Genomic DNA, 20,514 nt, shown 5'->3' with positions numbered 1-20,514 from the left:
TTTGTGAAAAGTTTTTTTCTGCATGTACCACCTTTGCTACACTGTTAGAGATCAGGTGATTATAGTTATCTGTCTTATCCTTTTTTTGTTTATTTTTGGGCCACACCTGGCAGGTATTACTCCTGGCTCTGCACTCAAATTGCTCCTGGTAGGCTCAGAGGATCATATGGGATGCTAGGGATCGAACCAGGGTCAGTCCCAGGTAGGCCATGTGCAAGGTGAACATCTAACGCTTTGCTGTGGCTTTGGCCCCTGAAGTTGTTTTTTCAGTTGTAGTGGTGGTGTTTGGTTTATGGGGTCACACCTTGCTGTGCTCAAGGGTCTCTATTCGTAGTACATGGGGCACCATATGCATGCCAGGAATCAAACTTGGGTCAGTCGTGTGCAAGGCAAGCATCTCAGTCTCTGTAGTACTCTCTGGCCCTTGACTTGGTTTATTAACATACACAAGCTTCTTTTTGGATACTTTTTATTTTATTTTATTTGAGGATAGGGTTTTGGGCCACACCACTGCTGGGTTCACTCCTGGCTCAGTGCTTGGGTTGCCAGGCAGTGCCAGAAATTGAAGCATTTTTCCAGCCCATTTCGATTTTTAATAGTGTGTTTTCATCACTTAGTGAAGATCTTCCAAGCCTGCTTTCTCAGTTCTGCCTCCTTCCCTGACCCAGTTTAACCTTTCCTCTGACTCTGCTGTCAGTGGAGCAGCCATCCTCCTTCCCAGGAGCTATTTATGTCTGTGTTTTCTGTGCTGGAAACAGACATCAGTGAAACAGCTCAAAATTATTAACTTAACCAACAAAAACCCACTAATTTTGTCAAGAAAGTGTCTGGAGTGTGTTGTCTTAATGGAGGACAGGTATAGTAAAACTTTTTTCATGTGATCACTTTTTATGTTTAGGATAATGAAGTTGATCTTTTTTAGGGTTCTATAGTGTTATATCTATTATGTACCTCATTTTTTAATATGAAAAGCTATAGTAATTTTGCTGAGATTGTTTCTTTTATGATTGCTCCATGAACTCCTAAGTTGAGATGCTCCCATATTATTTGATTTGGGGGCCATCACCCAATGATACTCAGGGTCTACTCCGGATTCTCTGGGACCTGGTGCATACAAAGCATATGCTTGGCCTGGTGACCCTTCCCTTTTTCTCCCTCCCCGAGGGCTTGATAAACCACCTCACTGTCTTGGATTTGGCTACTCTCATTTACCTTATTTATTATATTAATGGAATTCAAGAATCTTTGTCCCTTTATGTCGGCTTTTACTTAGCATATTTTCAGGATGTCCACAGTGTGACACATATTAGAACTCCCATGTCAAGGGCTACATTACATCCTTTGACATCCCACTTTTTGTTGATTCATTCTCCATCTACTGATAGATGTTTGAGTTGTTCTATTATGGGCGATTGTGAAGAATATTATTATGAATGTTGTGCAACTCTGTTCCAGTCATAGCTTTCCCTTCTCTTCAATTGGGTGGTAATGTATGCTTAATTTTCTGTGGAGTTACCCCACTGTCTTCCAGTGCCCCTGCACCATGTTGTATGTACTGGTAGCAAATTGAGCTGGAAATCAGCTCCAGCCAGTTTTGCCTTCAAGACTAGACTTAGCCATATTGTTGCAGGCGACTTAGGTGGTGAAAGAAGAAAGTAACCTAGAGAAAAGAACTTCCGTATTTTGTGGAACCCACTTCATTCATCTGGGGTAATGCCTGGCAGGGTTAGAACCAGGCAGATCTGCTCTTAGCACCCCATGGCATAGGCACCACAGCCCACCAGCCCCTTCAGGCAGGTGTCAAGCTGAGCCTGCAATGGATGCAGTCTGAAATCTCAGGGAGCCTTGGGCTTGAGCATGGACTTCTTTTTGTAGCAAAGGGAAAATCTCTCCTTACTTTTAGGAGACAATAGTGAAGTAAAATAGTTTTATTTAAAGAAATTTACTTAGAAGTATGAGGGAAAGGGGCTGGAGCAGATAGGGCAAGTGGTAGGGTGTTGGCCTTGCACATGCTAATCTAGGACAGACTGCAGTTCGATCCCCCAGCATCCCATCTGGTCCCCCAACCCAGGAGCGATTTCTGAGCACATAGCCTGAAATAAACCCTGAGCGTCACTGGGTGTGCCTTCCCCCCCCCCCCCCCCCCAAAGCCTCATTATCAGAGACTCCTTCCTGTCTTTGCCTTTGTCTGCAACAAAAACATGAGGACTAGGATATGACTACGTAAGTGAGGCCCTGGGTTCCATTCCCCAACACTGTCAACAACCCATCGATACATTTATCTCCATTTACTTGGGTTAATTTCAGCAGAAGTATCACTTTCAGGATAGGGGGTTTTAAATTTTGAATATTTTAGCTTTTTCAGTGCTTTTCAGATAGTGATGTGTAAGGCTCCACACACCCAGAGGCATAATCTAACAGTAGTATACTTTAATTTTCTTTTGCAATATATTTATTGCTAATATATATAAAAATGTTAGAATCAGGGGCGGGGATAAAAAAAAAATAAATAAAAGAAAAAAAAATTTAAAAAAATGTTAGAATCAAATAGTAGGTTTATATATTTTTAATATATATATTTTTTAAATATATTTTTTATTTAAGTAACATGATCATAGTTGGGTTACAGTCATAACCAAAACACCCCCCTTCACCAGTGTAACATTACCCCTTCCCCCCTTCCCATCCCCTGCCTGTATTCGAGACAGGCATTCTACTACAGTTATTTGTTTTTAAGTTCAGTAAGTTATATTTTTTTTCCTTAAAGAATAAGAGTAAAAAAAATATAGTAAATGTGTGATAGTGACAATCGCCGTATATTTTTAAGGTATCCTGCATGTACAATTTTATGATCTATAAGTAGAGAGGGCTTCGCTTACCTTATATCTTTATGTCTTTTTGTTGCCTGACTGCACTTTCTAGAACTTCTAATACTGTGTTGAACAGAAATGATGAGAAAAGACAACCTGGTTTTGTTCCTTGTCTTGGGAAGGACTCAACCTTGCAAGTAACTTTTTGTTGTTTTGTATTTTTGGGTTTTGGGCCACACCAGTGATGCTCAGGGATTAATTAATTACTCTTGGCTATTACTTTCAAGAATTAATCCTGCTAGGCTCAAGGGACCTATATCAGATGCTAGGGGTCGAATTAGCTCTTCCACATCCAAGGCCCTACTTGCTGTACTATTCTCCAATACCTCAAATTGATTTTTATATAAGAAAAGAACTTAGGGGACCAGAGCCATAGCACAGTGGGTAGGGCATTTGCCTTGGACGTGGCCAACCTGGATTTGATCTCCGGCATCCCATAATGGTCCCCTGAGCATGCCAGGAGTAACCCCTGAGTACCACCAGGACTGGACCCCCTCAAAAAATAAAAAAACTTCGTGTTGTCCCACTTGCTTGACCATTAGTTCCAATACCCTTTATTGAATAACTCTTCCTTCCCCATTAATTTGTAATGTGATAAAGCAGTGACATCTTTACCACCTATTTCATTTTTCTTGCGCACTTGTCTGTTTCTATTTTGAGATGCTTTTTTTTTTTTTTTTTTTTTTTTTTTAGTTTTTGGGTCACACCTGGCAGTGCTCCTGGCTCTATGCTCAGAAATCGCCCCTGGCAGGCACAGATTCGAACCATCGTCCTTCTGCATGAAAGGCAAACACCTTACCTCCATGCTATCTTTCTGGCCCCTTGAGATGCTTCTTTTAGTTCAGCATTTAGCTTTAATAAAGAAATAACATGGAACCGGAGCAGTGGCACAAGCAATAGGGCATTTGCCTTGCACACGCTAACCTAGGACGAATCCCCCCAGCATCCCATAGTCCCCCAAGCCAGGACCAATTTCTGAGTGCATAGCATGAGTAACTCCTGAGCATAACCAGGTGTGCCCCCCCCCCCCAAAAAAAAAAAAACTGAAAAAAAAAAAAAAGAAATCACATGGAAATTAGAACGTGGCTAGAATTTAGTACAAGACTTCTAGAGAGGGCACTTTTAGGAGTCAGGGAAACAGTACAGGGGGTAAGGTGCTTGCTTTATTTGTGGTCAGCTGGCCCTAGTTGGATTTTAATTTATTTTGATGCCAGAATATCGGCTTTACCAGCCCCCTGGCAGTGATAAGAAGTGGACATTGATGAGCAGGAGCGACCTCAGTTACCCCAAACTCCAGCTTCTTCGTGGCTAAATTCAGAGCAGTACCACTGCACTCAGATTGCTGAGCTTCTCTATGCTTGGTTCTTCAGGCAAAGGCACAAATGGAGCTGGTGGCAAAGCTGAGAAGACACTGGGGGACTTCGCGGCCGAGTACGCCAAGTCCAACAGAAGCACATGCAAAGGCTGCATGGAGAAGATCGAAAAGGTAGGGGTGAGGGACCCTTGTGGAACCCAAGAGTGTGTTACGATATATGCTCAACACCAGTGGCTAAGAGTATGGTGAGATCTTGCTGAAGGCAGGAGGTAACATGATTTTCAGACAGTTTGGGCCTGGTGACCCACAGACCAGGCCTTGCATCTTAGACTACATCTTCTCTTAAAACACCTGGCAACAGCCACAGAGCATTTCACACTGGGTTTCTCTGCCCCCAGCCTCAGACAAGCATTCCAGCTAGTTAATGTCAGGCCCTGCCAATGGATCGCCTTTCCCTAGAGTGTGAGGCAGGAAATTGGGCTTGACCCCACACACAGGTGGACTGGTTGGCCTGTGCTCCCCCACCAAGTCACTCAGCCTCATGCAAATATTTCTGTTGACTCATGGAAGGCACAGATGAAAGGATTTTACCTCTTTGTAGCATTATACTGGAAATTGAGGTGAGCCGACAGATATTTCAGAGGGGAAGAAAATGAAATTTCAAGGTCATGTCAGCCACCAAGTTGTTGAAGCCCAAGTTCCACTTGGCTGAGTACTGTTGAATGTGTCAGGGCCTGAAACGGGCTTAGGTCTAGATAGGATGACAGGACCCAATTCTAATCTGAAGGTTTTTAGAGTGTTTTCCTGTGGGACAGACACACACATATGCACATGCAGATATTTTGCTTAGCTGGGGACATGCTGGGTCCTACAGGTTGGCATCCTGGTGTGTTCTGGGCTCCTTTACACGGTCACTTGCTGTTTTGGGGTGCTGTGCCTGTTCCCCCGTCAGCAGAGGCCTCAGATATGGTTGTGTTTCTCACCTACCCTGTTAGGGCAATTATGATGACCCTGATTTATACAAGTTCTTGTGGTTTAAGGGTTACACCCAGCAGTGCTCAGCTGATTCCTAGTTCTGCTCATGAATCACTACTGGTGGCTCTGAGACCTTATCAAGTACTAGGGAATTGAATGGTCGGCCATGTGCAAGGCAAATTGTCCTGTCATTCTGACCCCAATGCACAGTTCTTGGTGGTATGCAAACCAAGGCTCATACATTCCTCCCATGGCTCTTGATGTGGGGTGGAGTTGGGGGTCCCCTCACTGGTGGACACATAAGCTGGCTTGTGTCCCCTCTCCCTCTCTGTGGCTGTTCTCTCTCTCCCCCTTCCCTCCCTTCATCCCTGTTTCCCTCTCTTCTCTTTCCATCTCTCCCCCTTCCTCCTTCCCTCTCTCCCTCTCCCTCTTCCTCTCCTTGTTTCTCTTACCCTTGCTCTCTTGCTCTTGGTGTTTACTGCAGGGTCAGGTGCGCCTGTCCAAGAAAATGGTGGACCCAGAGAAGCCACAGCTGGGCATGATTGACCGCTGGTACCACCCAGACTGCTTTGTGAAGGACAGGGAGAAGCTGGGTTTCCGGCCTGAGTACAGCGCCAGCCAGTTCCTGGGCTTCAGCCGCCTTAATCCAGAGGACAAGGACACTCTCAAGAAGCAGCTTCCAGCAATAAAGAGTGAAGGGTGAGTACGGGCTGGGGAACCCTATGGGTATTGATGCAAGCAGGCCCCACTTTGAATACCCAGGCTCTGCGAACACTTCCCGGAGTCCCACTAAGGAGGCCAAGTGTGTTTTCTTGCACAATCCAACCATGGCAAATGTAGGGGTTTGATCCCTGTCTGGCCTGCCTTCATGTCAGCACCCATGTTGCAGGATGTTTACTCACCCAGTTGAGGAAGACAGGCTAGGCGTTCAGTTCTTGTTGGGGCATCATTATTTGCAGGGAAGCAGGATTGGAGCCATACCCAGACAAGCTCAGGGGTAATTTTGGATCTGTGGCCACCTAGTGACCTCCTAGACATGTGTGTCTGGTGCTGGTGATTGAATCAAGAGTTGTCTGCGTGTCAGACAAGCTCCTTAATCTCATCTCTGCCTCCAGTGGCCCCTTTATAAGGTCTTTAAAGGGCAGTGCAGCTCTTTACAGGAAAAAAATCCCAGGTGCTTGTGCTTTATTTTTTTCCAGTCCCTGCCCCTTAGCTGGGAGCCTACTTGTAATAAGCTCCAGCTAGAACCTTCCAGGCCATCACACTTGGACCTCTAGTGCCAGAGCATTTCCTGTCTCCACAGGGCATTAGCCCTGTTCCCTGAGCTGAGATGTTCCCAGACCCTGCAGCCTCCGGACCCCTCTGGGGCAGCAGACTGTTAGCTACAGGAGGAAATTGCTTTAAACTGTACCACAGACTGTGAGGTCCTGTGAGATCTGGGTGGAGCTCCAGGGCTGCCCTTGAGGGTGGCCATAGTGCTGGTTGTCAGGAGTTCAGATAGCACTGAGAGACGGGCTCACAGCTGTCACTGGGTTTCAGTTTTCTCTTATATCCTGTGTGTCTCAGAAAGAGAAAGGGCGATGAGGTGGATGGAATGGATGAGGTGACCAAGAAGAAATCTAAGAAAGAAAAAGAAAAGGACAGTAAACTCGAAAAGGCCCTCAAGGTAAGCACTGAGCTAGCTGTATCTCCTTTTGTTCTTCCACTATCTCAAGTCCCTTCATTGGGGAAGAGAATTTCAGGAAACCAGTTGGGGTTGGGATACTCCTTCCTTTTCAGGATGATCTAGAATTCTCAGGTGACTGTTGAAGAGTTTGGTTTTTCCTCTGGGTCACGTGCTTTCCTTTTTTCCTTATTTGAAGGATTCCACACTGGGTTTATGTACTGGGATCAGGCAGGAGCTGGGCCCCTGAGTTCCATCTCACCTTGCTGAGCCACCCTCTGTGCTCTGGATTTAGAGGGCTATTGTAGGTTGGGCCGAGCCCAGCTGTGCTGTCTTTTTGTTTTGTTTTCATTTTGAGACCTCAGTAACATTTCTGAGTCTAGGACCTCGATGGCGAACTCTAGGGTCTATTTTGGCACTGGGGATTAAGCCTGGTGTCCAACATGCAAAGCCCACTGAGCTCTCTCCCTGGCCCCTTTCCACCTCTTTTTGAAGCTAAGTAAAAGGAGGCCTGTAGAAGGGAAACGAAATCAGTGGTGCCTGATCAGAGGTTCCATCGGCTCCCTGTGTCTGTTCCATATGCATTGAAGCCACATAAAAGTCATGGATCAGAAAATGCTGAAAAAAAAAAAAAAAGAAAGAAAAGAAAATGCTGAGTGTGGGAGACTAGGGAACAGCCAGTCTCCTCGGGAACTTGATTTCCAAGAACCATCTTCTTTGCTCTGTATGAGTGTCCAGTTTTGTCTGTGGTGTCAGATTGGTAGCAGTTTCTGATCTGGTTCCAGTTGCTTGATGAGATGCACAGATTTGGACCTGAGAGTTGGTTTTGTGATGTAGGCATTTGCCTTGCATGTGGCCAACTCCAGCCTGATATCTAGCACTGCAAATGGTCAATGAACTGAGCCCTGTTAGGAGTGATCCCTAAGCTCAAAGCCAGGCGTAAACTCTGTGTGTGCGCATGTGTGTGTGCACAAGCACTACTGAACTCTGTTCTTTTTTTTTTTTTTTTTTTTTTTTTTTTTGGTTTTTGGGCCACACCCAGTAACGCTCAGGAGTTACTCCTGGCTATGCGCTCAGAAGTTGCTCCTGGCTTGGGGGACCATATGGGACACCGGGGGATGGAACCGCGGTCCGTCCAAGGCTAGCGCAGGCAAGGCAGGCACCTTACCTTTAGCGCCACCGCCCGGCCCCTGAACTCTGTTCTTAATCATAGGTATATACACAATTAGTGTCTGTAGGGGCCGGAGACTTTGTGCAGCAGGTAAGGCATTTGCCTCACTTGTGGCCAGGGTTCAGCTCCAGCCACCTGGTCCCCTGAGCATATCGCCCCAAAATAACAAATGAAAAACTAGTGCCTGTTTGTTATACATCAGGTTGCAGTGGGGAGCCCCTGGTGCTATTTCTTGTTGGCTCATTGGTGGGTTCAGTGCTCTCTGCCCAAGCTGTCAGGTGAGATTCTGCCCAACTGTCTCTTCACCTTGGTGCTGCTGTTTCTGACCCCAGTTCAGTCTGAAGTAGCTTGTTTTTATCTTTATTTGAGTAGTTCTAGTATCTGGGGGTGCTACAGGAAGGGGGTGTCAGTGTGGTGTGCTGTGCTGTGCTGTGTGGTGTCATCCTCCCCTTTTGGTTGTGAGAGTGAGGAAGGGAGTCTCTGCATTTTCTGACTTGGTTTGTAGGTGTGAGGTCTGGAGGTTGATGGAGGCCTGAGTATCTTAAACCAATAGCCTGGAAAACAGGGAGGCGGGTCATCTCTCAACCAGATCTTGGAGAATAAACAAGACACTCTAGCACATGTGGGTTTGAGTAGGCAATATATGAGGTAGAGCAGTGAGTTTGATATGCAGTGCTGGAAATTGAACCTCAGAGCCATGCAGTTGGTTACGAGGTAGGAGCTCTCCTGCTAAACTCCTGCTTGGCCACATCATAGACTTAAGTTGCATCTTCAGGAGAGCTGGGATCTCTTCTCATGCACTGCAGCTACAAGGAGGCAGGAGGTGTGTTTTGCATGCTTTGAGATGGGTGGTGGCCAGCCAGCAACACGTCTTTTGGCCTTCCACACTTGATGCCCTACATCTTGACCCACAAGCTAGAGAGTCAGAACGGATAAAATAGGCCTCCATTCCAACCTCTTCACATCGTATAGTGCCACTTCATGAACTGGAAGTTGAAGAGCACAGCTTTAGATGCTAAAGTTGGTTCCAGGGAATTAGTTTCAGGTGCCTGGTCTGCCACCCATCCCCCCTGAGCTCCCTGAAGTCCCACAGGACTGAGATGGACTTTGGGATGGCAGCTCAGCTCACTGGCAAAGGATGATGGTTGGAGCATCAAGCTAGTAAGACCCCAGTGTGATGGTCTCTGGGTGGGCATCTCGGTAAGAAGCTTGTGTCTCTTATATCCAGGCCCAGAACGACCTGATCTGGAACGTCAAGGATGAGTTGAAGAAAGTGTGTTCCACCAATGACCTGAAAGAGCTGCTCATCTTCAATAAGCAGCGAGTGCCATCTGGAGAGTCGGCGGTGAGTGAGCGAGGCCATGGGGGGCAGTGCCCACAGCCACCTCTACCAGGTCAGGAAACAGACTCTTGCAGGCCCCATGTGTTAACCCTGGGTAGAGGATTTTGGTAACCACTGACTTGATCTGAGACTAGGACGGGATAGTGGGCCCCTGGGGAAAGAGGCCACACCTGCCTCTAAACATACATGGTGGACACTGATGCTCTCAATTCTCCCTGTGCCTGTTCTCCTGCAGCACTGGGAATGGGGGGTTGCACTGGACCCCAGCAGAAAACTTCCCACATAGCAGGAATTCTCTAGCTTTCTGCTCTTATCTGGGGAGTGAGTTCTGGGGAGCTGCAGGGCAAGACCCTGGCCCAGTACAGAGCCTGCTGTCCCACATGGGTCTGTGTCCTGCACAGAGCAGCTCCTCCCCTGACATGTCTCTGGGCCATCTGCAGATCCTGGACCTCGTGGCTGATGGCATGGTGTTTGGGGCCCTTCTGCCCTGTGAAGAGTGCTCGGGCCAGCTGGTCTTCAAGAGCGATGCCTATTACTGCACCGGCGACATCACTGCCTGGACCAAGTGTCTGGTCAAGACACAGACACCAAACCGGAAGGACTGGGTGACCCCAAAGGTAATTGGGGTGGGGGACTTGGGGGTCTATTGGTGGAAAAACATGGTTTTCCCTCTGGAATTGTCTTATCCATGCTCCCATGCGCAGGTTGCTCAGACAACATGCCATGGCCCTCAACCGTCTTCCCTGTGGGCCCCAGTGAATAGTCCTCACAGTCAGGCATCCTGCTGAGCCAGGCACTGGTCCAGGCTAGAGGACAAATGGGTCACTGTTGCTTTTGTGACAGAATTAATGTCTGGATGTCAGTGCTCAGCAGGGAGTTGGGTCCAGAGTTCAAGTGTGTTGACCTGGTGAAGATACTTTGTGATTGGCTGACAGGCTGTGGTTTCAGTGTACAGTGCTAGCAGAGCAGTGTTAGTTAGCTGAGGAACCTTGGGTAGCCATGCAGGAGGGGAGCCGACCATGCCTAATTTGTGGTGCATCAGGGGTGCTAGGCTCTCTCTGTGCCAGGGATTTCATGTAACTTTGTTGCTCCCTGGGTTAGGAGCTGAATGTCAAAGTTCTGCCTGTGCCTCTCCAGATCAAGTGTTTGCTGTTCTTTGGAGATGAGAAACCAGGTGCTGTTTTCTCCACATGGTGATCATGCTGCCTGCAGGAGCTGGGCCTCCTGAGCTTAACTCCAAAGGCCTCCTTTGTGCCTTTTTTTTACCACAACTGTTCTGCCCCAGACCCTGGCCCTGACACTCCATCATCAGGGAACTTAGACTTACAGGCCCCTGTTCTTTTGGTTTGGGGCCACACAGAGGTGCTCAGGACATCATCTGCTATGCTGTTGATAGAACCTGGTTCAGCTGCATACAAGGCAAGTGTACAATCTTGAGCCCCTTGACCTGGAGATCCCTCAAATTCCCTGTAGGTCAGTCAAATGCCTTTGCTGAGGCAGCTACGGAGTCTCTGGGTCTTGGCTCTATTAACAGACAGTGCTGCCTCCATGCATACCTTCCCAAACTTGCCATATGTCTCACCCCTCACCTTGCCTCTGTTATATTCTGGATTAAGACCAAGCTTTTCTCAAGAGCAGACTGTTTTCACCTCTCTGTGTAGTGGGACACTGTATTGTCTGCTCAACTTTTTTTGGAAACATTCTGTTACTAGTTTCCTCCCTATCTTGACCTAGAACATTTCTGTAAGGCGGAGTAGGGGAGGCTGGAAATTCTGTTACTGTTAGTTTATATGGAAAAAGATTTGAGTATTCCCCAACCCCCTAAAACTCCCATGAAACAATTGCAGGGAGCAGGTATGCAGTCTCCCTTCTGATCTTGGGAGAGACAAGCCCTGTATGAGTGAGCGTGGATGCTGTGGGGAGTTAAAAGCATGGGAACACCTTTGCCTGAGCTCTTATCTCTGGTGCTGGCTCAGGCCTGGGATAGAGGAGAGTGATGTAAAGGTGGCTTGGACTTAGGTTTTCTCTGTCCACTTGTCCCCCTCATAGGAGGGCACAGAGGTTTGTGATCTGGACTTTGTCAATGTGGGGACATCATGGAAGCGTTTTGGTCCTGGGCGGCCATTTGACTCTATGAGTCTAGGATTAAGATCCCAGCATGTGGGGCCAGTGTGGTGGCACTAGAGGTAAGGTGTCTGCCTGCCAGCGCTAGCCTAGGATGGACCGCGGTTTGATCCCCCCAGCATCCCATATGGTCCCCCAAGCCAGAAGTAACCCCTGAGCGTCACTGGGTGTGGCCCAAAAACCATAAAAAAAAAAAAAAGAGGTCCCAGCATGAGCCTGGGAGATGGAGGAGGAAGGAAGAAGTGCTGCCTCCATTCTCAGGCTATTTCCAACTTTGGGGCTTCAGCCTGGATAAGCCAACTCACCTGCATCCCATTGGGAGTTTGTTTCCAGCAAGCACTGGTTTAACTAATAAATGCATTCTTCAGGAATTTCGAGAAATTGCTCACCTCAAGAAATTAAAAGTCAAGAAGCAGGACCGAATATTCCCCCCAGAACCCAGTGCTCCGGCAGTGGCAGCAGCGGCTCCCCCTGTCTCCACAACCCCGGCACCTGTGAACTCTGTTCCACAAGGTAGGGCTGGAGTGGATGGAGCCCCAATCCTCAAAAGGGGCAGCTGTTTCTCTAGTTCTGCCCTGCTCACCCCATATCCCCAGCTGGGAGAGCATCAGACAGATCCTCAGGCAGCCTGCCCAGACCACTCTTCGAGATCTCTCCCCAAAACTCATTTCTCTGTCCTGTCCCATACAACTTCCCAAGCCTCCTGTGACAGTTGTATCTCCACCATGGGGTGGTCTTCTGCAACCCGCCCAGGGGAAGAATTTATTCAGCAGCAGTAGCTAAAAAAACCAGCCCAGCAAATGCACATGGAGGGGCACCTCCTCTAGGAAATGGAGCACTGGGAGAAAGTGTCCCATCCACATCACTGTGTGGCTTACTGGGTGGGCCACTCACTCAAGTCCTCTATGGGGTCTGGATCCAAGAGCACATAAATGGGGGTGGAGACAGGGAATAGCATTCTTTTTTTTTTTTTTTTTGGTTTTGGTTTTGAGGTCACACCGAGCAGCGCTCGGGGTTACTCCTGGCTCCACGCTCAGAAATCACTCCAGGCAGGCTCGGGGGACCATATGGGATGCTGGGATTGGAACCAATGACCCTCTGCATGAAAGGCAAATGCCTTACCTCCATGCTATCTCTCCAACCCCCAGGGAATAGCATTCTGACCCTGCAACACACACAGACTTTCTTTCCCATCTCAGCTCCTTTTAGTTATGCTAACAGGACCTTTGACTACTTACTTGAGCCAGTCAAGTAGGTATTGGGGTACAGTTATTGCCCATCCAGGATTTTTATTTGCATCAAAATCTGCCCCTGGCTCAAACTCCCATCTGAGTTTTGAAAATGGATATAATAAGAGTTGGGCCCAGAAAGATAGCACAGCGGTGTTTGCCTTGCAAGCAGCCTATCCAGGACTAAAGGTGGTTGGTTCGAATCATGGTGTCCCAAATGGTCCCCCATGCCTGCCAGGAGCTATTTCTGAGCAGACAGCCAGGAGTAACCCCTGAGCACCGCCGGGTGTGGCCCAAAAACAAAACAAAACAAAAAAAAACAAGAGTTATAGCTTGGGACTGGAGAGAATGTCAAAGGGATTAAAGTGCTTGCTTTGCTTTGCACACAGCCAACCCTAGCACTGTGGGGCAGGAACAGTAGCACAACAGATAGGTCATTTACCTTGCACACAGCTGACCTAGTTCAATCCCCTGCACCCTATAAAGTCCCTATGTCCACCAGGACTGCATAGGATCCCCTAAGTACTGCCAAATGTGAGCCACAGAAAGACACGAAAAAGGTGTAATTTGTTTTCAAAATGAGGTGGAGGGAGTAGGAAGAATTGGGGAGGATCCACATGCCAAGCCCCTATGTGGCCTCTTAGTCTCCTGTGCTCCACTCCTCGTGGGGAGAGGCAGGGGCAAGCTCTCGACTTTTGGGGTCTGTTTACATGCCTGTCCTCCACTTTTTCAGTAGCTGATTGGTGAGATGCTGCCCCGGGCAGAGTGCAGAGATTCAGGGCTCTGCAAAAGCTGAAAAACTCTCCTGACTTTTCTGTTCTTTGGGGCAATGGAGCTGCTTTGCCTCAACTCCCCAACCCCACTTCCTACTTCCTGGGATGTTCATACTATACTTCCCTGTTGTTCTACCCCAGATAAACCTTTGTCCAACATGAAGATTCTGACACTGGGGAAACTGTCTCAGAACAAGGAGGGCCTGAAGGCCACCATCGAGAACCTGGGGGGGAAGATAACAGGAACAGCCAACAAGGCCTCTCTCTGCATCAGCACAAAAAGTGAGTTCTGGAAATGAGTAAATAAACTGGTACATCTACACAATGGAATAAATATTATACAACTTTTAGGGAAAATGAAATTTGCTTATATGTGGATGGATATGGAGAGAATTATGCTCAGTGAAATAAGTCAGGGAGAGGGATAGACATAGAATGATCACACTGATTTATGGGGGGGTTGAGAACAGGATAGTATGATAGGGACAAGAACGATTGCATAGTGGGTACCCTAGTTCGACTACTGGCATCCCATATCGACCCCCAAGCCTGCCAGGAGTAACCCCTAAGCACAGCTGGGTGTGGCCACCCTAAAAAAATGATAGTATGATAATAATTCCCAAAGACAATGGAGACAGGGGCTATGAGGAGTGGTCTGGTAAGAAGCTTGCCACAATTAGTGGGGGAGTGCAGTTGGGGTGTAGAAGGAAGCACTATAACAATGATAATTAGAAAATATCACTGTAGAAAAGAAACGGATGCTGACAAAGCAGGTAGGGCGTTTGCCTTGCATGCGACCAACCCAGGTTCAATCCTCAGCATACCATATGGTCCTCTAGTCCCCTATAAGTTGTCCTTCCTTTTTATTTTTGGTTTTTGGGCCACACCTGATGACACTCAGGGATTAGTCCTGGCTATGCATTCAGAAATCACTCCTGGCTTGGGACACCTGGGGATTGAACCATGGTCCGTCCTAGGTTAGCGCATGCAAGGCAAATACCCTACCGCTTATGCCACTGCTCCAGCCCTCCCCTGTGAGTTCTGGCTTGACTGAGCTGAGGGGCTGTCTGTCTCATGCATGTCCCAGGGTTCCGTGTGGTCTAGTGCCTGTGATGCTGACACAGTGGAGTCTGCAGCATTGGGTCTCAGGCTTGGCGGAAGGAAGCCAGGGGTGGTGCTTGTGGGCATGTCACCCATTTTCTATTCCTGACCATACTGCAGGCTGCTGGTACTTTGAGCATGCCCTCCTCTCTTAAGCACCAGTAGGTTCTCTGCTAGAAGTGCACAGATTAAGTGTCTGTGCAAAAGCAGAGGAAAGGTGAACTGGTTTTCTTTTCAATCGTTTGCCATCAGCCATTGACATTTTCTGAGGCCTGAGAGCTCAGAAACATTGTTTCCCAGGTGCACTATTCCCCTCTGGCATTCCTATTTCGGTCTAGAAGGGTCTGGAGAGAGGTAACCCTGAACCTCACAATCGGTGAAGGAGAGTGTTATTGGAGGAGGGCACTGTTGAAAGGGAAAAGCCTCAAGCTAAGTATGGAATAAGTTAGTGAGTCAGGAGATTAGGGGGGTCAGGGGGCCTTCACTCAGAAGTCTCCTGAAAGTCCAGTGTCTAGGATGGTTTTGGGTTGGGGAGACTGTTGATTTGTTTTTATAATCACTGTGAAATTAGAGAGTTGATCATGATTGGGTGTCAGGAGTAATACCGTTTCTCAGCACCAATCTCTTCACCAACGTCCGCTCTCTCCATGAGGTGGGTTGGGTGTAGGTAGGTTTTATTGGCCAGTGACCTCTTTTATTGTTTTCTCTCCCATGCGAGCAGAGGAAGTAGAAAAGATGAGCAAGAAGATGGAGGAGGTGAGGGAAGCTAACATTCGGGTCGTGTCTGAGGATTTCCTCCAGGATGTCTCTGCCTCAACCAAGAGCCTTCAGGAACTGCTGTCAGCTCACGTCTTGTCCCCCTGGGGGGCTGAGGTGAAGGCAGAACCCATCGAAGTTCCTGTCTCGAAGGCAAAGTCAGGGGCTCCACAAAGCAAGAAGAGCAAGGCCCCCATCAAGGAGGAAGGTGAGGGTGAGGTTTCACTGCCCTTCTTAGAGCGTGGGCCAGTGAAGGGGTGGGAAATGTTGGTAGGACACTTGCCTTGCATGTGGCCAGTCTGAGTTTGAGCCCTAAGCACCACCGGGGAGTAGATTATTTTGGGAATAGAGCTCAGTTTTTCTTCAAATTGTTTTCAGTGAGAGGGACTGAGTGGCAGGGACTTTGAGGTGATGAGGCGGTGGCACTCTCACCCTGGTGGAAATAAGGCCCGTGTGGACAGCTTACTGATCTACCCTCTCTCCTCTCCCTTCATTAGTAATTTTACACTTAGTATTTGTCTTTTTCTCCCAGGAATGAACAAGTCTGAGAAAAGGATGAAGTTAACACTGAAGGGTGGGGCTGCTGTGGATCCTGATTCTGGTAAATGGGAAAGTGGGCGTGTGGGGAGCCACCATGTTCTTTGACCCCTTCCCCTAGTCCTATGCTCAGGAAGGTATGTGGGCCCCCACAGAACCCCCTCCCTGAGCCCCACTGGCCTGTTCGTGGCAGGTCTGGAGCATTCAGCACATGTGCTGGAGAAGAGCGGCAAGGTGTTCAGTGCCACGCTGGGCCTGGTGGACATCGTCAAGGGCACCAACTCCTATTACAAGCTACAACTCCTAGAGGGTGACAAGGAGAGCAGGTGTGTGCAGAGGGGCAGGGACAGCAGGTCGTACGGGGTGGAGGGGACAGGTGTGTGCAGGGTTGTACTATCACTCCAGCCCCCTCTAAGACTCCTCTTGAGGCCACCTGAGCTAGCGAGGTGGCACAGGAAGAAAAGCACTTGGTCAGCCACATCGAGCTGTCACTGTGGTGCTGCATAGTCAGTCTCCTGAGACCTGAAGTGTGTGACTCAGACTACCAACTCCAAAAACAAGAGACTTGCTTGTTTGGCTTTGTTGGGGCTTACTCCTGGCTTTGAACTCAGCAGTCATTCCTGTCAGGCTCTGGGGATCACAAGGGATGCCAGGGTCGAACCCAGGACGGCTGTATGCAACACACATTTCCTTCTCGCTATACCATCACTCTGGCCCCAATAAAGACTTTTTCTCTTTACATCTTTTCAAACTTTGGAAGCAGGGAGCAGAGAGATCTGTTGGGTTAAGACACATGCCTTGCCTATGGCCATTCCTTGTTGGATCCCCAGCTCTGCAAGGCCCACATTGATCCAGCAGCTTGCTTGGAGGGATATTCGTGCTTCCTCAGGGTTGTGGGACAGTTCCTCTGCCCTTCTTGCCCTCCAAAAAGACAAAACTTGAACAGTTAACGAATAGCCAAAACTGGCCTTTTTCTGCAGTTTTTTTTTTTTTTTTTTTTTTTTTGTGGTTTTTGGGTCACGCCTGGCAGTGCTCAGGGGTTATTCCTGGCTCCAGGCTCAGAAATTGCTCCTGGCAGGCACGGGGGACCATATGGGACGCTGGGATTCGAACCGATGACCTCCTGCACGAAAGGCAAACACCTTACCTCCATGCTATCTCCCTGGCCCCCTTTTTTCTGCAGTTTTAAACTCTAGTTTCTAAAGAGGTTTGTTTTGCCTTTCTTTAAAGCTGGTACAGAGAGGCCGGAGTTGATTCAGAGATGCCTTGGGGCCTGGTCACCACACTGTTGTGTCTTCATACTGAGTTCATTGTCCCCCATGATATCCAAAACATAGAAAGGAAGGGAAATGATGTGGGAATCATTTTTAAGGGTTTTTTTTTGTGTGTGTGTGTGTGTGTGTGTGTGTGTGCTAAATTAAGCCCTTTTGCAAAAACACAGACACTTGACCCAGGAAAAGTGAAAAGTTATTGGGGTTTTTTTTTTGTTTTTTTTTTTTTGGGTCACACCCGGCGGTGCTCAGGGGTTACTCCTGGCTGTCTACTCAGAAATAGCTCCTGGCAGGCACGGGGGACCATATGGGACACCGGGATCAAACCAACCACCTTTGGTCCTGGATCGGCTGCTTGCAAGGCAAACGCCACTGTGCTATCTCTCCGGCCCGAGAAGTGAAAAGTTTTACTGATTGATCCCCGTTATAGTGGGAACCCCCACAGGAGTGAGAGTCACACCTGGAAAGTACCGTGGATCCCCAATAGCAAGTGCTGAGATACCCCAAGCACTGCCCATCTCTTCCATGGGCATCAGTGACCCTGGAGAATGCCAAGTATTTAGTTGGTCACATATCTCAGGAGAAATGCTTTGTCATTGAGTGTATTACCTGTTCTTGGCAGGGATTGGAAAGACAGAAAGTGGTTTCTTGCTTGCAGGGCGTTTTCCAAAAGCTCAGTATTCTGTAGTGCTCGGAGAGGATAGTGAGGGTAGTGAGGGTTTTGTTTTTGGTAGAGACAGGGCACAGTGCCAGTTTGTTAGCTGAGACTAAAGTGGCCCGGCACTACCCATAGTGCTCTGATCTGGATGGAAGTGCGCATCTCTGGTACTGAGTTGTTGGTTGCTGTTTTTTTGTCTTTTTGTGGCACCAGAGATGCAACCCAAGACGTTATATAGGTGAGGTCGCCTTTCTGCCATCCCTAGCCCTTTTCCTGTTTCTAGTAGGGACGGTTGGGGTCCAAATATATTTTCTGAAAGGCAAACGGGTGGATTAGGTATCTTGTGTCCTTGCATTGTCATGGGAAAAACACAGCAAGAACACACACAGATAGTTAGTTTTTGTTTTGTTTTGTTTTGAGCCACACCTAGTGATGCTCATGGCTTAGTCTTGGCTTTGGTGGGGGTTACTCCTGACAGTGCTCAGGATACCATACACAGATGGTATGTGCCCGGATCAGCCACATACAACATTAGTACCTTTTCCCCTGGAGAATAATTTTTCACACCTGTAGGCAGCAACCCAGGAAACTAAAGCAAAGGAAGCTAGTTTTAGCTTTATAGTGGGCATAAATCCTGTATTTAGTTTTCTGATATATCCACATATTGCCCCATAAATTTTTAAGTACTCCCAAGAAAAATTAATCATGAGCCCTGCACGTGTGACTCATTGTCATTGGTGGGTTGGCAGGAATTTGAAGGTGATGGATGTAGGTGACTTGTCCTGTCCCATCAGCTCACTGTGTCTCATGTTGCATCTCAGCGTCTGGTCCAAGCCCGAAGTTCCTATTTATTTTTAGACTAGGTCAGTGTCAAGGTCTCACCTTGAATACTGACAGATACTTGCTTCATTGCATTGTGCAGAGGTCAGAGCCTGCAAGCCCTAGGACTTGCTCCTTAAACTTGGCTGTCAAATCTTGTTTTTTGGTATATTTTATAATCCATTTGTAATTTGACTGAAAAGGGCTGTCTTTAATTCCTTTTAAAATTTAGAATTTATGGGGCCGGAGAGGTAGCACAGTGTTAAGGCATTTACCTTGCAGCCAATCAGGACAGACCGTGGTTTGAATCTTGTCATCCCATATGGTCCCCATGTCTGCCCTGAGACTTTTGAGCACAGAGCCAGGAGTAACCCCTGAACACCTTCAGGTGTGACCCAAAAACAAAAACAAAAAAATTAGAATTTAGAGGCTGGAGCAATAGCACAGTGGTAGGGCATTTGCATTACACGAAGCCAACCCAGGAAGAACCCAATTAAATTCAGCATCCCAGGGCCCGGAGAGATAGCACAGTGGTGTTTGCCTTGCAAGCAGCCGATCCAGGACCAAAGGTGGTTGGTTTGAATCCCGGTGTCCCATATGGTCCCCCGTGCCTGCCAGGAGCTATTTATGAGTAGATAGCCAGGAGTAACCCCTGAGCATCGCCGGGTGTGGCCCAAAAACCAAAAAAAAAAAAAAAAAAAAAAAATTCAGCATCCCATATGGTCCCCTGAGCCTGCCAGGAGTGATTTCTGAGCACAGAGCCAGGAGTAACCCCTGAGGGCCACCGGGTAGAACCCAAAAACAAACCAACAAAAAATTTAGAATTTTTGCCCTAATAGAAAGCACGGGAAAGGAAGGGTCCATGATGATAGCATCAGTTCCTATTGTTCCTTTGCCCATCACTATTCTTTTGAATTGCTTGCCCTGCTAGCCAGCACTGATGCGGAAGCGAAGCATCTTGAAATGTGACCCCCAAATTTGGGCTAATACCTACTGCTTCCCTCCACAGGTACTGGATATTCAGGTCTTGGGGCCGTGTGGGCACCGTGATTGGCAGCAATAAACTAGAGGAGATGCCATCCAAAGAGGATGCTGTTGAGCATTTTATGAAACTATATGAAGAAAAAACTGGGAATGACTGGCATTCCAAAAACTTCACAAAGTATCCCAAAAAGTTCTACCCTCTGGAGATTGATTATGGCCAGGTAAGAGAAGGGGATAATGCATTCATTCTTTTTCTGTTTGAAGAAATTATATCGAAAGTTCAGAGAAAGGGTACCACATTCACAAGAAAAAGCAGGTGTCTCAAAGGCACTTCATTTCCATCCAGCAGGGGTCAGTCACAGAGAATAAGACTGACACAAAACCTGGGTAGGCTCATACAGGGTGGCCATTTATTGGCTATGTATCATACAGCTTCTAGCCCTCCTTCCTTACATATGAGTCAGTATTTAAGTTACCAGAGACATTAAGGACAGTTAATTGGCACCTAAGAATTCAGTGGGTACTTGAGAAGTAGAGACTGGAATGTGTCACATAGCTAGTCTGCATGCATCTATAAAGTATGGAGGGAGGTTACAACAGTTTCCTATTATGTTTTTGCTCAGGTTGCATTGTACACCTAGAAGACACTGAATAATTTTGTTTTGTTTTGTTTTGTTTTTGGGTCACACCCGGCAGTGTTCAGGGGTTCCTCCTGGTTCTACGCTCAGAAATCGCCCCTGGCAGGCTTGGGGGACCATATGGGATGCCGGGATTTGAACCTCCAACCTTCTGCATGCAAGGCAAACACCTTACCTCCATGCTATCTCTCTGGTCCCTGACACTGAATTATTTTATTCTCTTCTTTCCTGTGTGCAGTTTTGCTGCCCATTTGTTGTAAGCGGTTTTTGCCCCAGGTCCTAGGAGAA

The 20,514-nt window shown here is 47.7% G+C and overlaps 1 protein-coding gene across 1 annotated transcript in view; it reads left to right on the top strand.

Annotated features, from left to right (window-relative positions):
• PARP1 (poly(ADP-ribose) polymerase 1) overlaps positions 1-20,514 on the top strand; it is a 38,110-nt gene that overhangs the window by 7,279 nt on the left and 10,317 nt on the right. The window contains exons 3-13 of the mRNA XM_049776429.1: positions 4,241-4,356; positions 5,645-5,859; positions 6,727-6,826; positions 9,223-9,339; positions 9,777-9,953; positions 11,829-11,973; positions 13,604-13,744; positions 15,285-15,527; positions 15,852-15,920; positions 16,050-16,182; positions 19,614-19,809. Of these exons, the coding sequence (XP_049632386.1) occupies positions 4,241-4,356; positions 5,645-5,859; positions 6,727-6,826; positions 9,223-9,339; positions 9,777-9,953; positions 11,829-11,973; positions 13,604-13,744; positions 15,285-15,527; positions 15,852-15,920; positions 16,050-16,182; positions 19,614-19,809 (1,652 nt within the window). The remainder of the gene's footprint in view (positions 1-4,240; positions 4,357-5,644; positions 5,860-6,726; positions 6,827-9,222; positions 9,340-9,776; positions 9,954-11,828; positions 11,974-13,603; positions 13,745-15,284; positions 15,528-15,851; positions 15,921-16,049; positions 16,183-19,613; positions 19,810-20,514) is intronic.

This window comes from Suncus etruscus, chromosome 7 (genome assembly GCF_024139225.1).
Source record: "Suncus etruscus isolate mSunEtr1 chromosome 7, mSunEtr1.pri.cur, whole genome shotgun sequence".
NCBI classification, from domain to species: Eukaryota; Metazoa; Chordata; class Mammalia; order Eulipotyphla; family Soricidae; genus Suncus; species Suncus etruscus.
Note: the sequence above shows the minus strand (reverse complement) of the source record. Positions and strands in the feature narration are given on the sequence as shown.